The sequence below is a fragment of the Peromyscus californicus genome, unplaced genomic scaffold, assembly GCF_007827085.1.
Source record: "Peromyscus californicus insignis strain IS unplaced genomic scaffold, ASM782708v3 Scaffold_10__1_contigs__length_136768540, whole genome shotgun sequence".
NCBI classification, from domain to species: Eukaryota; Metazoa; Chordata; class Mammalia; order Rodentia; family Cricetidae; genus Peromyscus; species Peromyscus californicus.
The window spans coordinates 3,808,065-3,828,862 of record NW_026294391.1 but is presented as its reverse complement, the minus strand read 5'-3'; the positions used below and the strand labels follow the sequence as shown (position 1 = coordinate 3,828,862).

Genomic DNA, 20,798 nt, shown 5'->3' with positions numbered 1-20,798 from the left:
ATCATATAGGGAAATATCACATTGTTAGGGGATATACCTTTATGCTCTAATACAGAGTATTTTAAGCATCTAGAAGAACATGGCTTTGCTTTGTCAACTTTACAAAGCTATGATTATCTTTATAAAACCTCACCTTTTTTAAACATTTATTTTTATTTTTTTGAAGTTAAACTAATAATTATACCCATTTCGCTCTAGCCCCTTCCATGCACCCCCCCCCTTTCAAAACAATGAGGGGGGGAAAACCCAACTCAGTGACTTACTATATAGTCTGGATAGCCCAGAATTTTTACTAAGTAGACAGTACCAGTATGGAACTCAAGGTGATCCTCCGTCTCTTTCTTTCCAGTGTTGGGATTACAGGCATACATCACCTATACCTGGTTTAAGATTTTTTTTCTTAAGTTATTTCTTCCTTTACAGCAATCCTAAATTAAAATTAAACTTCTCTCCTAGTTGCTTTTTTTATTGCTGTGATAAGACAGCACGACCAAGGCAATTTATAGAAGAGTTTATTACGGTCTTACAATTTCTCAGAGGGTTAGAGTCCATGACCACCATCATGGAGAAAGTGGCAGCAAGCAGGCAGGCGTGGTGCTGGGGCAGTTTCTGAGAGCTTACATCCTGATCCACAAGTGGGAGGGCAGAGAGAGCTAACTATAGGAATGGCTCCTTGGAACCTCAAAGACAGGTGACACCCCACCCCCATCCCTCAACTCCCCAACCCCTCCTAAGACCTCACCTCCTAGCCATTCTCAAACAGTTCCACCAGTTGGGGACCAAGCTTCAAATATATGAGCCTATGGAAGCCATTCTCACACAACTTTAATGCCCATTGAATTTAGTGTCCATCATATTTGAAACCAAAGATTTTTGAATCTTGTAATTTTTTTTAAAGATCTTACCCATGGAATAAAAAATTCTAAACTTTAAAACTAGAGAAGTAGTCTTAGAGGTGATTTATGCTTTTCTTCTTAATTTTGTAGGTGGGGGAAAGATGATGTGTATTTAATGTAATTGGTATATGTAATTGTTTAGTTGGCGGCAGAAGCAAAGTTATATACAGATTCTCCAAATATAGATTCACCCCCCCTCCCCATTATACTGTGTCTGCAAATTTTAAGATTAGTAGGTGTGACTAACTATTCAGTCAGGGCTGACCTGGAACTCAAAGAGATCTGCCTTTGCCTTTGCTTCTGCCTCCTCTTTGCCTCTGCCCCTCGCCTCTGCCTCAGTGGAGATTAAAGGCATGCACTTCCACATCCAGCCTTTCTTTTCTCTTTTTTCCTTTCTCCTTTTGACAAAGTATCACTGTGTAATGCAGACTGTTTTTAAACTCACAGCAGTCTTCCTGCCTCAGCCTCTGGTGATATCGCAGATGCAGACTATCACATAACATAGGCAGCAGTTTTTTAGTTCATGTTTGTAGTGGTTCTCTTGGGCACACTGGTAAATCTTTATGACCCATTGGAAATAATGTAAGTGGGAGAAGAAAAAAAAAAAAACCAAAAAAGCAGGGAACTCTACAGTTTAAGAATAGGTATTTTGATCTCAGACCAGCCAGGTTTCACATACCTATGGTTGGCTACATTGAAGGTAAGAACAAAATTAGTAGTGAGGTTCAGTTATTATTTAATAAGTTTGTGACCTCTTTTGATCTATTCTTGGTCACCACCATTTTATTATCTTAAATTACAGTGCTATGGCTGTTTCCTGAAATAATATACCTTAACCTTTTGTCCATAAAGTCTCCCTGGTGCTATGTTCTCTTACTTGCTGGTCAACATCCCCACCCCCCATCTACATCTGACATTTCTACTTTAGCTTGTTTTGGTATTGCTTGAACAACTGCAAAATTAGAGAACACTCAATAGAGCTTGGTAAGAGTTTCAGAGTATAGACTGAATTGACAGTAATTTACCTAGATTGAAATTACTTTATACTCGGTTACATATTTGGTGATAAATATTGACTGCTATTAGGAACTTTTAGTTGAACACCAAATTCTTTAAAATTTGTTGGGAATTGTTTTTAGAAAAGTTTTTTTTTCTTTAATTGTCTGTATAAAACAATGTCTCAGAGTATTGTATTTTTTTGTACAGGTAGAATTTAAATAAAGTTTGTATTTGGTGATGGTACCTGTTGGCATTTGATGAGACAAAGTATCTTATAATGTGTCTAACCAAAATGTGTGTTTAGGTTGGTGATGGTTAATTAATATATTACTAGGAACAACTTCATTAACTACATTTTTATAGTTAACCTGTTTCTTGACAGATTATGCTGTTCATTTTTTCTTTGGGAGTTGATTTTTTTTTGGTCCATTTCATTCAATTAAATTCATTAGCTTTTCTAGTAAAACAGCCTCTTCTTAGGCAGAGGAGCCCATAGCAGGTACTATTACATTAGAGCAAATCTTAGATCCTTATTTGAATTCTGATTATTCAGCTCTATTATTATTATTAATACTCAGAAATCTAGGTGCTTAAGCGAAGATGCCTAGAATGAAAAAGAAAGACATGGAAACACATGATAAAAATATGTGCAGAAGAGAACTAGGAATTGGTCTCCTTAAAGTAGTTCCTTTATTTGTACATACATGTGTGCATGAAAGTGGTCAGTTACTTGGGTTACTTTGAAATAAAGGTTTGGGAAACCTATGTCCCTCAATAAACAGAAAAGGGAAATTTAGACGTGCAGAAAAAGATGAGGAAAATTAACTCTTTTGAAAGTATAATTGAAGGAATAGAAACTGTTCCTTTTAGTACAGGTTATAGCCATATCCTTAAATGTATCTCTCTAAAAGCCCTTATCAGCTATCTCTGGTTCTGTTGTATCCTTTCCATTGGTCTTACTGTGGCAAATGTAAGAGATACATAGTTCTGTGCTACATGCATAGGATTTTGGAATTTAGGTTCCCAAATGTAATTGACAGCTATGGTAGGATATCAAAAGGTATTAAGAGAATAAGGTGTAGATGATCTTTAAAGGACAGATGTTAACACATTACTAGTACAGCTTTTTAGGATTTATTTCTACAGCACTCAGTCCTGTATGTTCTTAAGGGTGAAGGAATTTCTGCTCTCCTATATATCATTTCACTGAGTGCAATAAGGAAAATGATGGGTGATTTTTAGGGATGGTTTCAAAGCTTTCTGATAGGATAAAAGAGAATAGGGAAAAAAATAAAACTAATGCAGTTTTGATATCATTGATCCTGAGGCTTGTCTGGCAAGTAGTCTGATTAAAAACCTCACATTTTAATGGTTATTTTTGAGCTATGCTTTTAGTTCAAAATTTTATTATCAATAAACAGTTGATGTTAACATATGCTGATTTTATATTATAATCTATTTTTGGGGAAAAAAAACCTAGAAAATTTAACTAAGGCAGTTGTGACAATCTTCAGTTTACTAGTGACACAAAGATTACCAGAGAGAATTTGGTTAGTTAAACTTCAGGGGAATTAGGGATAAATTTATAAATTTTACAGTATAGAAGGGGAGAATATGCCCTAATTATTGTAGTGATGATTGAAGGTTTTCTAAAGAGGGCTAGAGAGGAGGGAGGTGATTTCACTAGCAAATGTCAGCACATGCACCTGCAATGTGCTCTTTCTAACTAAGCCTCACATTTCCTGCCTCTTCTAATTCAAATGATCCTTGTAGCCCAGTTCTTGCCCAAGTTTATTTTTTGTGCTAGTCACATCACACTACATCAGCATTTCCTAAAGAGACCAGAAGCATTTTTTTTAACCACTGTACTTTGTTCATGCCATTTTGTGTTTGATCTGCTTTCTCTTTCCTTTTCCATTCTTGAAAATTTTACCCACCTATCTTTTCGATTTTTTTCATCAAGTCTTTCTAATTTTCTCTTAAAAAGAGCTTGTAAGTTTCTAAATGTATATGTATGGGAGTACTTATATACTATATATATGAATATATGTACATATATTTTTTTTACTACTAATTTAGAACTAGACTATTTTTTAATTTGTATGACATATTTGTTTGTTAATTTAACCCTTCATCTATTTTTGAGAGAACACTCTGAACATAGCATTAGCCCCAGAGACTTCAAGTTTTCTTACTTCTCTTTACAAATGTGTCAAAAATGTGGTAGGGACATTTTGTTCTTTGCTATAGATCTAAATGATTGCTTCCCTCCTTCCTTCCCTCCTTCCCTCTCTCCCTTCCTTCCTTCCTTTTTTTATAGTTTGATTTTTTTCTAGAAATCTGTTTAAAAAGTGACCATTATTTTCAAGTATATTTAGCAATGTGTTTTTGTGGAATTAGTGCTATTGGGGATTTAGGTTTATATAATTTTCTATTTAAACTTATGATTAAATGAAACAGTTCTTTAACTGGAAAAATTAGTAGAAATAATCTGGTGATATAATAACTTGTTTCTAGACTATTAAAATTAGCAACAGTACTAGGCACAGTGATGTGTTCCTTTAAAAAGTTTTTTTCCAGTGGAACGTATGCTTTGCCTATTTGAAAACTGTGAAACTTTCTAAGCATTGCATTATCAAAGTATTTCATACAGTTTTTTTTAGTAACCATTTACCGTGCTGTAAAATTCTGTCAGAATAAAATATTTAATAGTGATGTTCTCTAGTTTGTGCTACAGAGACCATATTCTGGCTCTCTATGTATTTTGAAAAGATAGGAACCAAAGATAATAACCAAAATTTGAATAACCTTTAGTGGTATTTTCCCCCTACCCCCCCCCCCCCCCCCCCTTCTGTTTTCCTGGGATGTGGAATGCTCAAGTATCACACAAGATAAAAACCAGCAAAAATTTAGGCAGGAAACCAAACTTAGGTATGTGAATAAATATATTGTCTGTTAGGTGAGGAGTCCTGATCAGTAAAGAGACTGTAGAGTTCTTCCTTCCCAACAAATAGCCATATTGGTTGTATTCAAGTGATGGCATCAGTTAACATCTGTTAAGTTGATTTGTTCTTCTTGTTGATGATGATTTAGAGAAGAAGAAAAGAATGATGGAGACCTGAAGGAACAAACTTAGAAAAACTGGGGACAATACGCCATAGGTTGAAAACAAAATGATTTGATTATATATTGGAACTAACTAGTTTTAATACTAAGCCAAAAAAAAAAAGTTGGTACTGAATTTGTATGGTGAGTCTTGATAATAGTGAGTTTAGAAGGAAGCTATAAAACAAAAACTCTGGATCAGGAGAACATATAGTATAAAGAAACAGTGAAGAAAGAGTACCAGTATTTGCAGAAAGAAAATTTTGAGATAAGCCGTCTTACAGCTGAGGAAGAACAGCAACAGCCAGCTGAGATTGGAGCTGACTGACAGCTGCCCACAGATGTTAAATGTAACACAAAGGTATGATTATTAAGTTATTAGTGTTATAGTTACAAGGTAATTACAAGACCTACCTATTTGAGGAAATAAATGTAAGCCAGAACACACACACACAGACACACACACATTTTTTAAAAGGAATTTTTATCAATATTCTAGTAATGAGATACTGAAGATTGTTTCTATAACATTATAACATCAAGGAGAACTTGATGATTAGAATGTATATTGCTGTGCATGCATTTGTGCGTGTCACGTGTGTGTCTGTCCTTGACACTTTTAGATCTTAAATAGTGAACATAGACTGAGCCTAATGTGTTTTTAGTATTTCCGAATCTAGGCTGATTGCCTACTCAGAGATTATGTTAAAATAAAACCATGTTTGTCCACATCCAAAAACACTATACATTTAGGGGAATAACTAGAATTTGAATTGAGACAGAACAGGAAATATTTTTGCAGGTGGGTTGTTACTGATGTCATTCAGTCTTATCTTTTTTCCCCCTCATAAACTCCTCTTTTTTCTTTCCTAACTGCTTTTCTGCCTTTCCACTTTTCTTTCATGTCTATGCATCAGACCTGCCTGGGGTTTTTATTGTCACATGTAGACATTTGCTTAGCTGTTTTTCTGACTTATCTCATAAGGACATTGTGAAGCATTAGTCATGATTTTTATATTTTTTGAGACAGAGTCTCATGTATCCCAGGCTGGACTTAAGCTCACTGGTTAGGTAGCCAGGGTTGACCTTTAATTTTTAATCTTCCTGCCTTCACTTCCTCAGGGCTGAGACTGTCAACCTGTCCCAGTACCTCTGGTTTGTTTAGTGCTGAGACTGGAACCTAGGCAAGCACTCTTCCAGCTCAGCTACATCCTTATTTCTTGGTCAAGGTTTTTTTTAGTATACCTTAAATGGTCTAAACAGCGAATACATATTGTAACATGCTATTGTAAAAAATAAACATTAATATAACCATCACCTGGGTGAAGAAGTAAAATATTAACACCACCCTAGAAGCTTCTGAACCCTTTCTGCACACTGTTTCTCAGGCATACCGTATATGGTATCATTTGTTGGTAAGTGTTCTCTTCCTGACTGTTTGTTCTTATGGAGAGCAAATGGCTGCTGCTAGATCTGAACCCAGGACCTCACACTTTTCCACTGAGCTCTCAGTCCCTCTTTCTAACCTTGTTGTTGCGTCTGCCCACAGATATACACTGTCTTCTCTCATTGTGCTTGCATTGATTGACACATTTTGAATAAGAATTTAAATCCCCTCAGTTCTTTTTTTCTGTCAGCCCTTTGACCCCCCTCTCTTGTATTATACATTTCCCACCCTCTTACTAAAAATCATCTAACAGATGATTACTTATTTCTTCAGGAAGAAAGTCAAGTACTACCATAAACAGGTGTAAAGGTCTGATGTGAAACCTTTGTTCCTTCTGCCAAATAAACTGCCTAGTAGAAGTCTTTAACATTGTAAATAAATGTGCATGTAGTCACTCATGTTTTTTTTTTTTAAACTAGATAAGGTGTGATTCATCAGAATAAAGTTACCAAAGACATGAATTATTTTGTGGCATAATATTTTTGTACAAAGGGTTAGCTTTTATTTTGGAAAACTCTAAGATTCAAAATAGCCACCTTAATGACTATAAGATGAATGCTAGCTCTTAAAAAGCTTTGCAAAGAATATTATACTGGTAGAATATATGATTTGGTAGAAGTTTTAAACCGATAGAAGGATTTAAATACTATTCAACATAACTCAGTAGATGATTTTTTTCGTTATTTTATTTTACTGTTTCCTGCTTTGTAGTTATATGAACATTTGTGACATTTTTATTTTAGAGACAGGGTCTCAGTCACCCAGGCTGACCCCAAACTCATTATCTTCCTTCCTCTCTACCTTCTGAGTACTAGATATACAGCAGTGAATCACCACACTGGGCTTATGAGGTGCTGAGGATCAAACTTAGGGCTTCATGCATACTAAGTATGCACTCTACCATCTGAACTACATCCTTGTGCCAGTAGATTTATAGCTTTTAAAATTCAAAGCATTTTGTCATTGTTTAATACTCCTTTTGAGCAGGTGGTGATTAACATGATCAAGTTAAGCAATGACAAAATAGAAGTCCATTCAGTAAAAAGAATCTCTTCCCTGAATTTGTTCTGCTTGAAAGCAAACCCCCCCCTTTTTTTTTTTTTAAAGAAATGATACAGTGAGAATTTGAGGGACCAAGGAAAGTTAACTAGAATATAAACTTAGAAACAGATGCACGTGAATGTCAGCATTTCCATGGAGCTTTCAAGTAAGGATGGTCTTTAATATAAACATTGTGGGAGTTGTTAGATATTACTATAGAAATGAAAACTTGACTCCTCGCTAATGTAGTATAAACGATAAAATGCAAATGGATTGTACACCAAAACATGGAAAGCAAACTACAAAGTTTTAAAAGGAAGACTTATTTTATATAATAGACTAGAAATAGGATTAATCCCTCAACTTTCCCCTCTTTCTTTAAAATCAAACCTTCTTATGTACTCTTCTCTTCCTCTCCAAAGAAATTCCAGAAGCAGTGAAACTAGTTATTTACACAGAATTTTATTGAACCATTAAATATTGTTTGTTTGAATAATTTGGAGTAAATTTAACTTTCCCCTTCTATATGGAATTAGGCCATATACATTTAATTATATAAAAGGCTTAGGTGCTCCTTTTCAGTTTTTAATAACACTTATTTACATTATTTTTATAAATCTGACATTTAAAAATAGCTTTGCATAAAGCAAGTTTTACTGTACTACCAAGCAGAAATGCATGCACGTGTTAAAAATTTAAGATATCTCATGTCTATATTCTTTCAGGGCAATTAAAGCATTTCAGGAGGTGCTTTATGTTGATCCCAGCTTTTGTCGAGCCAAGGAAATTCATTTACGACTTGGGCTTATGTTCAAAGTGAACACAGACTATGAGTCTAGTTTGAAGGTAGGTTGTTGGGTTTTTTTTTTTTTTTTTTTAATAAAGATACAATGTTCTATTTCTCTGATTGTTGTTAAATATTAGAGCATTGAGAAATGTTGAAACTTATATTGGAGCTTTCAAAGAAAATTTATATAGATGAAGGAACTGTACACCAACTATGAACTAGAAGAAAAATTGGGTTTCAGAATACAATGTATTTTGATACTGAGAGCTTCCCGGTAACTAATCATACCGTAATTAAACTTTCATTTTAAGTTTTGTTAAGGTCTGTCAGTAAAGGATGTTGGGGCATCTGAAATTCCTTGAAGAAGTGATTATTCACTATAGAGGTCACAGACAGCTACTTAATATTTTGTCTGTGACCTGGCCAGCAACCATTTTCCTTTACATGACTCTGTGTAGATTTGTCCACTTCAACCAGCAAGGCATGTCTTGTATTTAAATAATAAAAAGAGTATTTTCATGGCATTTGGACTGCTGGTTTGTAAGTATAATTATTGTTGGAATGATAATATGTTGTTGGTTGAGTATCTTCTTACTAGTGGACATTCAATATTTTTCCCAATTTTCATTTTACATTAAGTTTCTTCTGCCTTCTTTGACATTATTACTAGGACTCTCATGAAAACAACACTTCCCCTACATGACAAAAAAATTTTTAATTTGAAAAAAGTTACAAGTTCTAGGGGATAAGCTTATAATTTTATGAACTTAATGACTATAATGGTTGCTGAGTTTTGTTGCATACTGGTCATGATTCTAAAGGTTGTGGGAAGGGTAGAGAAGAGATAAAGAATGACTTCACATTTGGCTGTAATTTGAACTCACTAGTAAGAAACTGCCAAGAGGTGTTTTGTTTTTGTTTTTAAATTGTAAGTATTCCTAATTTTCTACTTTAAAAATCTAGAACAATTATGCAAATATTGTTTTTTCTCCAACTATTCATGCTTTTATAAGAAAAATGCTGATGAGAGTTATGTAACCAAGAACATTAAGACAAATAGATTATAAAAAATTAGACCACAAAAGTTGAAGGTAAGTGCAGTAAAGGCATAGGTCCCAGCATACCTTTAAGTAGTGTGGAGAGTAGAATACCTGGAATTTACAGTTTTCCTCAGCTTAGTGGAGTATTTTCTTAAAATATACTGTGGTATCATTGGTTTTGAAGTGGAAAATAAATTTAGATATGTCACCTTATATACTTTAAAAGTTCCTTTGGGATAGTCAGTTTTCATTAGCTATCAAAGACTCTTAACTATGTTTTATTACACAAAATGAACTTGAGCATTTCACAATATTGTCAAAATATCCCTCTTAAGTTGCAGAAGGGTTGGTAGCAGTTTAACAAACTTTATTCTGGGTATGCATTGGGGGGTGGTAATTAGATGTGTCCCAAATAATAGAATGTAGCTATACCTGAATGTTAGTACAATGAGAACTTTAGTAATTGTATGGATAAAAATCTCTTGTTTTCAAGAAAGCAACAATACTAGAAGTTCCCTTAAATCAGGAGGTACAGTGTTCCAAAGCTAACTAGAAGCATTCCTGCTTCACTTATGAATATTCCTGTATAGTTTTTCAGGGCTAAGGTAAAAAAGGCTAACGAATCTTGATCATGTTGATCTTAACAAAAATGCTCTAAGTAAGGGCAATCTTCTTTTCTTTCCTTTTTTTTTTTTTGTCATTTGTTTAAAATAATAGATAGCATCCAGATATTTATTAAAGTTTTATAAACATGGGTGGTTTTAAGAGCTCTTGATATTTTTCTTTTCCACAATGTCAAGGTTTTGATTTGATTTTTCCCTTGCATTTATACTCATTTTGTAAAGCTTTCTGTCTCTAAATTATGTTTTCATTGTCTCTTATATGGAAATTTTTAGATCTCAGAATTTTTGGTCCAAGAGCAGCTATTTTAGTATATTATTATAAGTGTTTAATATTCAGTGAGTAGAGGTAGAAATTAGAAGGAGGGTATGTCCACTTCCCCCTTAGACCGCCTCCAGTTTTGTTTTTTTTTTTTTTTTTACTAGTATTTTACCCCCATCTGGATAAGAGTCTGATGACTCTTCTACCACATTAGACTTTTTCGTAGCAGAGTATGTTGGGATAGATGCTTTTTAGGCTACATACAGCGTTAGCAGGTAAAAAGATCTTTCGTTGAGCCTGATGAGTTAGTTCCCAAGGACCCACATGGTAGAAAGAACAGATTCCTAAATGTTATCCTCTGAACTCCACACGTGTATGCACACACAAATACAAATAAATTTAATTTAATTAAGTAGCTCATGTATGAAGTCAAGCCTTCAGGATGAGTTGAGTAAACTGACCCGAAGTTTCATCAAAGATGATTCCTTTTAGTTCTCTTTTGACTTTTTTAAGGGGAGGAGGCATACTTTTATAGGCATATAAATTGGTTTCTGTGCCTAGTATAGTGCTATCATTTATTAGTAATGCTCAATAGGTAGTGATCATCATTCTTTAAGGAGAATGATCCTATCTTCATGTTTATCTTTTCAGAAGTATTTCACCTTTCATCTCATTAGCTAGAAGTAAAACACATGGCCATTCCTAATTGTGTATTGAAGATGTCATTCTTAGAACCTTTGAGCAAGGATCAAGTCCCTAAATATATTATTCCTACATACTGGAGGGATCAGATGAATCAAAAGAATATTTTAGTCGTGAGGTTACTATGAATATTCCTTCCATTACAGATCAGATCTTTAAAAAAAAAATTACGTGTTTGTGGAAGTATATGCATATATGTGCAGGTGTGCATGCTTGGAACCTAGAAGAGGATGTCCTCTTCACTCTCCGAACTTATTCCTTTGAGGCAGGGTCTTTTCCTAAACCCTAGAGCTCACAGTTTCTCAGCTAGGCTGGAAGCCAGCAAGCTCTAGCAATTCTCCTTTCTCTGTCCTTTTCACAGCTGAAGTTACAGACATTCATAAGACATCCTGCTTATTACATGGGAACTGGCATCCAAACTCTAGTCTGCATGATTGTACAACAAACACTCTTTAACTTCTGAGCTATAGGTCCAGCTTCTGATCAGTTCTTCTCTACCTTATTTCCTTGATTGTTTTCCTAAAGAGAGATGTTGCTTGTATACTTTTTGAATGATAAAAACATTTATACAAAAATAATTTATTTTCTTACTACATTCCTCTTATCCATATATGAAATGGATTCCAAAGCCTCCTGGTTTATTTCAGTCAGTGTTTCATAATATTTTTATCAAAATATATCTCTAAAACAGATTCATTCTATTTTGATACTATATAAAGAGCTCTCATAGCAAGCAGATTTGGTTTTGAAATTTGATCCTGCCATATACATAACTAATTGTGTAATTTTAGTAAAATTACTAATTTCTGATTCTTTCTATGTCTACTAAGCCAGAATACTAATGCCTGCCTCGTGAAATTGTTATCAAGGTGTACATAAATTTGTTATATAATATGGAATATTATATAATTATGTTTATAACATACATGTGTTATAAAGGTGTACATGGATAAACATTTATGTACGTATACATAATCATTCTGTATCTTATAGCCTTTTTTTTCCAGCTATAAAGGAGTGTGAGATAGGATCGCCTTATTAGCCTGAGCTGATCTAGAACTTGCTATCTTCTTGTCTCAGCCCCACTGCTGGGATTCACAGGTGTGTGCTTTCATGTCCAGCTTCAGTCCTTTAGTTTTCAGTTTACTATACTTTTTAGTACAGTTTGGTTTTGATTTGGGTGCAGTGGTTCCCCCTCCCCTCATTGTTTTGTTTTGTTTTGTTGTTGTTTTGAGATAGGATCTCATGCAACCCATGCCAGCCTTGAACCTAGCAGAAGTTAGTCCTGAACTCTTTTTATTTTTTTCAATTAAATTTTATTTACTTTATGTGTATGGATGTTTTGCATGAGTGTGTATCTGTTTACTACTTGTTTGCCTGGTGCCCGAGGGACTAGAATTATAGAAGTTTGTGAGCCGCTATAGGGGTGCGGGGAATTGAACCTGGGTCCTCTGAAAGAGTAGCTGCTGTTCTTAATCACTGAGCCATCTCTCCAGCCCCTAGCCCTGAAGTTTTAATCTTTCTTCCGCCTGTCTCCTAAGTCCTATGATGTGTGTGATATGTGTGTACTACCATGACTTCATTGGTTGTGTGTATATTTTTGTTTTGTGTGTCTGTTTTATTTGTTTTAGTCAGTTTGCTCAGCCTCAGAGATATGATGTTAATGACCTCATTTTTCAATCATGATGTTATTTTTTTCCATTAAACTGGCCAGTAAATATCTTCTGTGTTTAGTTTGTAAGCTGGTTTAATATTACTTGAATGAGCCTTTATTTCAGGGTGATAAGTCTATCTGGCTTTTTTTTTTAAATTATTTCCTACATCAGATAATACTCGTCCCCAGTTGGATTTAGTTGCTTTTTTAACGAAATTCAATAAATTTAGGGTGTGATTTTTTTTGTTGTTGTCTTTTAATGCTGTTAGTGATAATTACTTATTTTTTACATACTTGCAGCCGTGTGCTATGACTGCTTCTCTAAAAGTACACTAATTTTGACAAATATTTTCTATACTGCCCCTAATTTCTATACCCTCGCATACTATTAAAATTATTTCTTGCATTTGAAGCTAATAAATGAAAATAAGATCCATGTTCTTCAGTTAATGCCAGTACATCTTTTTAATGTATTGACGATAGGGGAGAAATTCTAATATTTACCTATGTAAATATTATTAAAGCATATCAAGTTAAGAACTTTTAAATTTTGGTGCTGGCGAGTTGGCTTAGTGCTTAGGAGCATTTACTGCCCTTCCAGAGGATTTCAATTCAGGTCCTATTTCTTATGTTGGGTGGCTTAAAACTGCCTGTAAGTCCATCTTCCAACATCCTCTTTTGTCCTCTCTGGGTACCTGCACATGCATACACACACACACACACACACACACACACACACACACACACAAGAAAATAAATCTTGCTGTGCAAAAGAACATTCAGGTTGATCACCTGTCTGTCTGTCTACCTAATCCATCTAATTTATCTGTCCCATGCCTTTGGATCAGAGGACAATTTGTGGTAGCTGGTTCTCTCCTTTTATCATGTGAGTCCCAGGGATTTAAGTCAGATTATTGGGCTCTTTGTTTTGTTTTGAGACACAGTTTCTCTGTGTAGCCCTTTCTGCCCTAGAACGCTATCTGTAGACCAGGCAGGCCTCCGACTCAAGGAGATGTGCCTGCCTCTGCCTCCTGAGTTTTGGGATTAAAGGCATGACACTCCCCCAGATCTCCTTCCCCCATTTTGGTAGTTTTTAAAAGGACTCCCCAACTTTTTTTTTTTTAAAGCTGAGGTTATGGATTGTGATATTTGAAGATGATATGTGATTGAAGGGGTTAATATGAAAGGGATGAGATGAGAATAAAAAAGGACATTTGAACAGAAATGGGTTTAACCCAAATGATACTTTTTTAAAATAAAAATCTGGCTCTTTACCAGGTATTGGTATGTTTTAAATGGTTAGGTAATGAAGTGGAAGAGGCTATAAAATGTTAAAATGTCTACTTACAGTGTAGACTCAAATATTTTAGGAAAGAAGTTTGTTGTCTAAAAAAAACTGATATTGAGTTGTTTTCTCTGAATGCCTTAGTACGTCATTTCATTCATCACTTTGTCTTCTTATAGTCAGCAGTTCACCTTGTTTTTATTTTACTGGAAACTATTTCATTTCTGGGTGTCTGATTTGATCTTATATCCTACAGAAAACCTAAAACAAAGCAATCCCTTTTAAAATTGGGTCTTGTTCTGTAGCTCAGGTTACATCTTACTGTGTAGAGACTAGGCTGTCCTAGAACTTCCAGTCTTGTTTCAATGCCTGAGTGCTGGGACTACAAGTATGAGCCACTATACCTGATTCAAAACTTGAAAATTTTATTCTCAGTTTTAAATGCTGATATATTAATGCCAAAGAAGATAAACCAAGACAAGATATTCACTTCCTTCTTAGAAACCATCTTTGAATGTATGAAATGTGTCTCCGCAAGTGTATGTGTGTGTTCATTGTGTCCTTTGAGGCACCTTAAGAATGAATCTAGCCTTTTGCAGCTGTAGGGGGATCCAGCTTCTAAGGACTGAAATACTTTCCCTTCGCCCAGGGCATTTTTATTTTTCTCCATGTTTACACTTTAGCCAGTTGATTTCCATATTTTCAAAACAACCTGAAAGGAGCTTCCAGAAATACAAAGCCAAATACAAATTTCTTGATTCACCAGGTACCACAGTTTTCCGGGTTTCCTGAACTAAGTTTTGCATAGGCTTTGTATCCTTGGAAGACTCTCAGACAAGAGAAACAAAGGGTATCTTATCTGCTAAACAAAAGGTGGATTAGGGCTAGGTGCTACTCTTTGGAGCCAGGCCAGGTGTAACCCAGCAGGGATGTTGCCACAGAAATGCTTCATTTTATTTTTTATTATTATAGATGCACAGTTTGTTTCATGTAGTCAAGCTATTATGAACTCAAGAAATACATCCTAGGAATTTGAATATTAGCTATTAATTTTATCCATACTATTAAATTTCAAAATATCTATGATTCTTTATATTTTCTTTATATTGACCTTACATTTTTGTTATTTCAGTTGTCTGGAGACAGTGACAATTAATATTCCTTCTTCATATCTGGTGTGTTCTCTTTCTTTCGTGATGTTCATATCTTACCTCTTCTGACATTTTGAAAATCCTGGTCTTGGAGTATATTGAAAGAGAATATCTCACCCATAGGATTTACCTTTTAAAAAAGGTGATTGGAAAGTTCCCCCTGTCTTCCAGTAGTTTAGAAAAATTTGTTGAAAGCTTTCACACTTAAGACTTAGTGTTGGATTTGGCCTATAGAAAGATACTAAGAGAAGAAATTAATTCTTCACTAAAGGATTGACGTAGTATTGATATGTCATAGAAGCCATATAGGCTTATTTTTTGAATTGGCTGTAACAAATAGAGTGAGAAAGGCCTGTTCTGTATTTTTAAACTTTCTTTAATGAACTTCATACTCGAGTGTATCCGTTATTGGTAGCAATACCACTAAGTCCAGGATGAGGTCTACAAATAAAGATGTGTTCATTACCAGATAGTAAGCCTTATGAGATGAATCTTAATATTTGTTCCTTTTGTGTGTTTAAGCATATATTAAAAACCATTAGAGCAGTATTCTGGTAGAAGTTTTAGTAATTTTTTTCCCTACTTTTAGTTACATTGTGTATTTCTTCCTTCAGATCAACTATTGGTTCTTTTATTATATTTTATGACTTTCCTTGACTTTTTATGGCCAGCAGGAATTCGAATTTTGATTGTGGAAATTGGAAGCTACTTCATTTCTTATGAAATAAACCTTCCTTAACTGTCACTCGCAGTGGAACTTTGTTTTCAATTGGATAGAACACCGCTGTTACTTTTGACATGATGTTATTCCTGGCTGCTTTATATACATTTTTCCTCACTTGTGAAGGAGATATCTTTTGTTTATTCATTCCTTTTCCTACTACTTGTTACCTTGTTAACTTTACCTGGTGATAGCTCAATTGATTTATGTAACCATTTACTAATGGTTGCATTTCTCTACCTTACCTGTTGAGTTTTGTTTTTATATTTGACATTTACTTCTCTGAGTTCGATTATGTATAGAAAGTAGTAAAATGTCTGAAATACTTTAGTATCTATGAAATACAAATTTGAAAAAGTCCTAACTGATTATATATGTGGCAGTAAATATGCTCTATACAGGGGGGTTAGGGTAATTACAGATTTCTTACATCACAAATTTCTTTCCCAGAAGTTTTAAGAACACAGCTCTTTTGGATTTAAATAGTGACTTAGTATTTACGCATAATGACTTAAGTTTGTAGTTAAATTTGGGGTTAAACCGCAACTTTATTAAGCAATCAGTATATCTAATTTCACTTTAAAGAAGGTTATTCTCCAAAATATCATTTTACAGTATGAATCATTTGCATATCATCTTTATTTTAAATATCTACAAGTTACTTACTCAGTGGAAAGAACTTGAAAATTAGGTTGCCTCATTCTGGTCATTTGTCCGTGCATATTGGACACATACTGGGTCTAGTTTATTATTATAATTATATTTTTTAAATTTTCTTTTTTTGTATTTTGAGACAGGGTTTCTCTGTGTAGCCCTAGCTATCCTGGAACTCACTTTGTAGACCAGGCAGGCCTCCAACTCAATTGCCTGCCTCTGCCTTCCAAGTGCTGGGATTAGAGGTGTGTACTATACTGCTCGGCTATTAAAATTTTTAGTGAGTCCCTTCTGCATTTCCATAATACTAGTAACAGTGAGGATTTGGGAGATGAAATGGTATGGTTACATGGGAAAAACCTGAGTAAGAGCAAGAAGGACAAATGAGTTCTTAGAGACAAAGGGATGGGTAGATGGGGTTACAAATTCTGGCTACAGAATTTTAAGGAGTTTACTAACTACTGAGTTGATATGGGAAGAGATTCCTTATTAATTGCTTTGATTACTGTATTAGTTACTTATCTTGAAGTCATGATCGAGTATCTGACAAATAGCAATTCAAGGGAAGAAAGGCTTAGTTTGGTTTACAGTTTGAGTTGATGCAGTCCTTCATGGCATAGAAGACATGGGGACAGAAACCTGAGGTGGCAGAGAGTGGACAGGGTGAAGAAACTACCTCAAGAAAGATTTCACAGCTTTCCCAAATAGCGCCACCTCCTGAGGCCCAGATATTCAAACACGTGAGCCCATCGGGGACATTTAATATCCAAACTACTATAGTTAGTTTGTTGACTAAAATAAGTGATGAAGGTATACCACAGCCAAGCAGTGGTGGCACATGTCTTAAATCACAGCACAAAGAAACCCTGTCTCGAAAAACAAAACAAACAAACAAACAACCAACAACAACAAAAAGACCAGAAAAGAAAGAAAGAAAAAAAAAAAAAGTAACAGCAGGTTTTGAATTTGGGAGGTGAAAATTGATTTGAGAGTATACTGAGTTGGGAGTTAACTAAGGGATTTCCGCTGGTGTAGGCCAAAGCCCAGAGCCAGGAAGAATAGCTAGAAATAAGATTTGAATATCAGTAGTATAATGTGTTTTGTCTTTCTTTTTTGTTAGAGAAACTTTTTTAAGAGATCAGACTGGTATAATTTCAAAGAAGAACCCCCTTTTCAGTGAACATAGTCAGGATCTGGTAGCTATTAGGAAGCCATTAATGTGAAATAGTCTCTCCTAGGAGCAGTCAAAATAGCAGCTTTGTATTTAAAAAGACTCTGAGCTAAGTTTGAGGGCTTTGAGAAGACATTAAGTCAGTTGAGTCAAGAATGTCTCATGTGCCCTTCTAGAACCAATTACTTTCATCCTACATTTATTTGTTTTAGATCTTTTTTTTAATTTTAAATTATACTTTTAGAATGACTATAACAACGAAAAGAAAAAAAAATCCTTTGATTTGCAACACTATCTGGCATACCTTTCCTTCTCTTGGGTAATACATAAAGCCCTGTTTTTAAGGTCCTACAAATAATATAAGTTCTTCAGTTCTTCAGCCTGAAGTATTTCTTTTCTTATTTTAATTGTCTGGGGAGGGAGAGTTGCCAGACCCTGTTAGGTCTGTTCTCTGTATTCCTTTAAGAAGTTGAAATTGAAACAAAACAAAACAAAAACCTTGTTGCACACTAACTTTAGTGAGCATTGTAGTTAGTACTGTAGCCATAGGAGAGTATAGAGTAAAAGCTGATAATAGCCTGTTGCTAACCTGCAACCCACTCCAGGGTTTCTCTCTGTAGACTTGGCTGTCCTGGAACTCACACAGATCCATCTGCCTCAGCCTCCCAAGTGCTGGGATTAAAGGTGTGCACCACGGTGCCCAACGCTAACATGTAACTCTTAAAAGACTGTATCTGTCTTCATTGAATGCAGATACCAGTTTTGGCTATTTAACACTGCTGGTGGTATATCGGAACCATTGACAGATTGTTTTCTGGTTTGAATAGTGGTACCTCCAATTCTTGTTTAATCAAAACCTTCTGGATTGGGCTTAGAATCCAAATATTGTTCTAAATAATTTTCAAGTAAATAGGAAAAATTCATACCTTTTCCATAGGATTGTAAATAGACAAACTCTAAAGCTAGGAATGAAGCACTTTAAAGAGAAATTTTAAAAATTCATTTTATGTTATGGGAATATAGATTTCAGCTTTCAATTAGAAATCCAGTTCCATAGGCCATGTGGAGCAAATGACATGTTTGTAACATAATTTGTGAAATACTGAGTAAGTCAAAGCCTTTTAAAACCAAAGTTGATGTTGGTTATAAAGATATTAAGGGCCTGGAGAGATGGCTCAGCAGTTAAGAGCACTGTTTGCTCTTCCATTGGACTTAGGTTCAATTCCTAGCATTCACGTGGTAGCTCACAACTGTCTATAATTTCAGTAGTGTTCCCCCCTCACCCCCACCTACCCAAGGATTTGATGCCCTCTTCTGACCTCTGTAGGCACTAGGCCCAGATACTCATAAATGCCAACAGAATTTTCAATGCTTCAAACTGCATAAAATTGTGTGAAGAAAAGAAAATCACTGTAATATTAAAGGCATATCTTAGGCAAACCTTTTTGCTTAGAAACTGTGTTTTGTTTTTTTTTGTTGTTGTTGTTGAGACAACGTTCGGTCTTTGTGTTTGTATATAGTTCTTTTAACTGCAGAAACCTCTTCTAATAATGGCTGTTCTATACAACTGAAGTCAGGTTTAGCACTGTAGTATTTTTGTGTGAGGTACAGATGTTTCCCAGTTGTGTCTGTGGTTCATATGTTAATAGGTATATGTGTGTGTGTGTATCCTATATGTACATATATATTATATATTATGTTCAGATATTGGACTTAAAGCTATAAAATCATGTTATCCCTACACCCAAACTCCTCATACTCCTTTATTATACCAAAAGCTATGTCAGTGTTTTCCTTTATGTAGGATGATTTTGTATGCCTTTTAAAAATTTTATCTATATTTTTATTTTATGTATATGAGTGTTTTGCCTGCAAGTATGTATGTATATTACATGTGTGCAGTGCCTGAGAAGGTCAGCAGATTGCCATTGGATGCCCTGAAACTGGAATCACAGATGCCTGTGAGCCACAATGTATAGTAGGTACTAGCAACTGAATCTAGGTCCTCTTCAAGAACAGCAAGTACTCTTTAAGTGCTAAAACATCTCTCTAGCCCCTTATTAATAAATTCATTATAAACAATAATTATTTTGTAAGATGTTTTGAATATATTTTTTGATCAATAATTTTCCTCCATCTTTTTTCTTTGGAAATGTTTGTAGGTTTGAACCAGTGATTTGATGGCTGCATTTAATACTTTTGATAATTATATAAATATGTGACCAAAATGATTCATGCCAGATTTCTATGTAGGATCTTGAATGCTGATAGATGATCTTCCTCTCAGCATTTTGGTGAAATCAGTAAAACTCTGATCTTTTCGAGGCTGTTTCCTTTTAGTTCAGTTGTTGCCTTTGCTGCCTTAGTTAGGAAAGGGCTGTCTTCTGTCAAATATGAATTTCTATTTACAAGCTAGATGAGACTTAGAAATAGAGTACAGACTGAAAGTATGATTGTTCTGCTTCTCTTTCTGTCTAGAGGAAAGCCTGCTTTACTCTCATGCTACTCATGTATCTTAAAATAGGCTGTTTTCTATTGCTGTGCTGGCATACTAAAGGGATGTTTGAAGACATAAAATCTGTTTAGTAGACCAAAGGAAAGGGCAAGCAATCTTTGAAGTATCAAATGGTGAGCTTTTTTTTTTTTTAATTCAGTCAAGTGTGGTATATAATTTTTCACCTTTGTTTTTGTTGACCACTGTGCTTATAGTGTATATATGTTCATAGGGCATTGGAGGCTTTCAATAAATATTTATTAAGTAAATTACACATTTAAGATTTAGTGTTTATAGTTCTATTTTAGTTTAACCATTCAGAAGTTGCTATAAGCCATAAAGTTTAAGAAAGCTACAAAGGCAGAGGCTAGCTTGATTTTGCATTTATGTAACAGACCTTTGTGATTGCGCATATAAAGCTACTCTTTTCTTATCAAATGGTACTCTTCTAACTTTCCTTTCCATATAATATTAGGTAACTGACAGTTTATTCTTATTACTTGACGGTTCAAACTCATCAAGTGCAGTTTTGTTGCTTTCATGTTGAAATACTTAATACTTGGCGATAGTATTTCTCTTGATGAAGGTTAGTTCTCTTAGAGCTTACATCTAGAAATTGCCACCATGAATATCGATTATTTTTAGATGGTTCATTTAATAAATAGAAGTAAGTTTATTAAAATTGATTTAAAAAATGGTTTGTACTATGATTGTTTATTACTTTCAGAAGTTTTGTGGCAGCCTGGAAAATTAGAATATATATATTTGT

General features: G+C 34.6%; 1 protein-coding gene across 10 annotated transcripts in view; it reads left to right on the top strand.

The window, feature by feature from the left end:
- Window positions 1-20,798, top strand: part of Kdm6a (lysine demethylase 6A) — a 153,068-nt gene that overhangs the window by 72,462 nt on the left and 59,808 nt on the right. For 9 of the 10 annotated variants that reach the window (XM_052735771.1, XM_052735677.1, XM_052735085.1 and 6 more), the window contains exon 6: window positions 8,214-8,334. In XM_052735771.1, the coding sequence (XP_052591731.1) occupies window positions 8,214-8,334 (121 nt within the window). Of the gene's footprint in view, window positions 1-8,213; window positions 8,335-19,907; window positions 20,164-20,798 lie in introns of those variants that run through there. The other variant, XM_052735594.1, reaches the window with a different exon arrangement.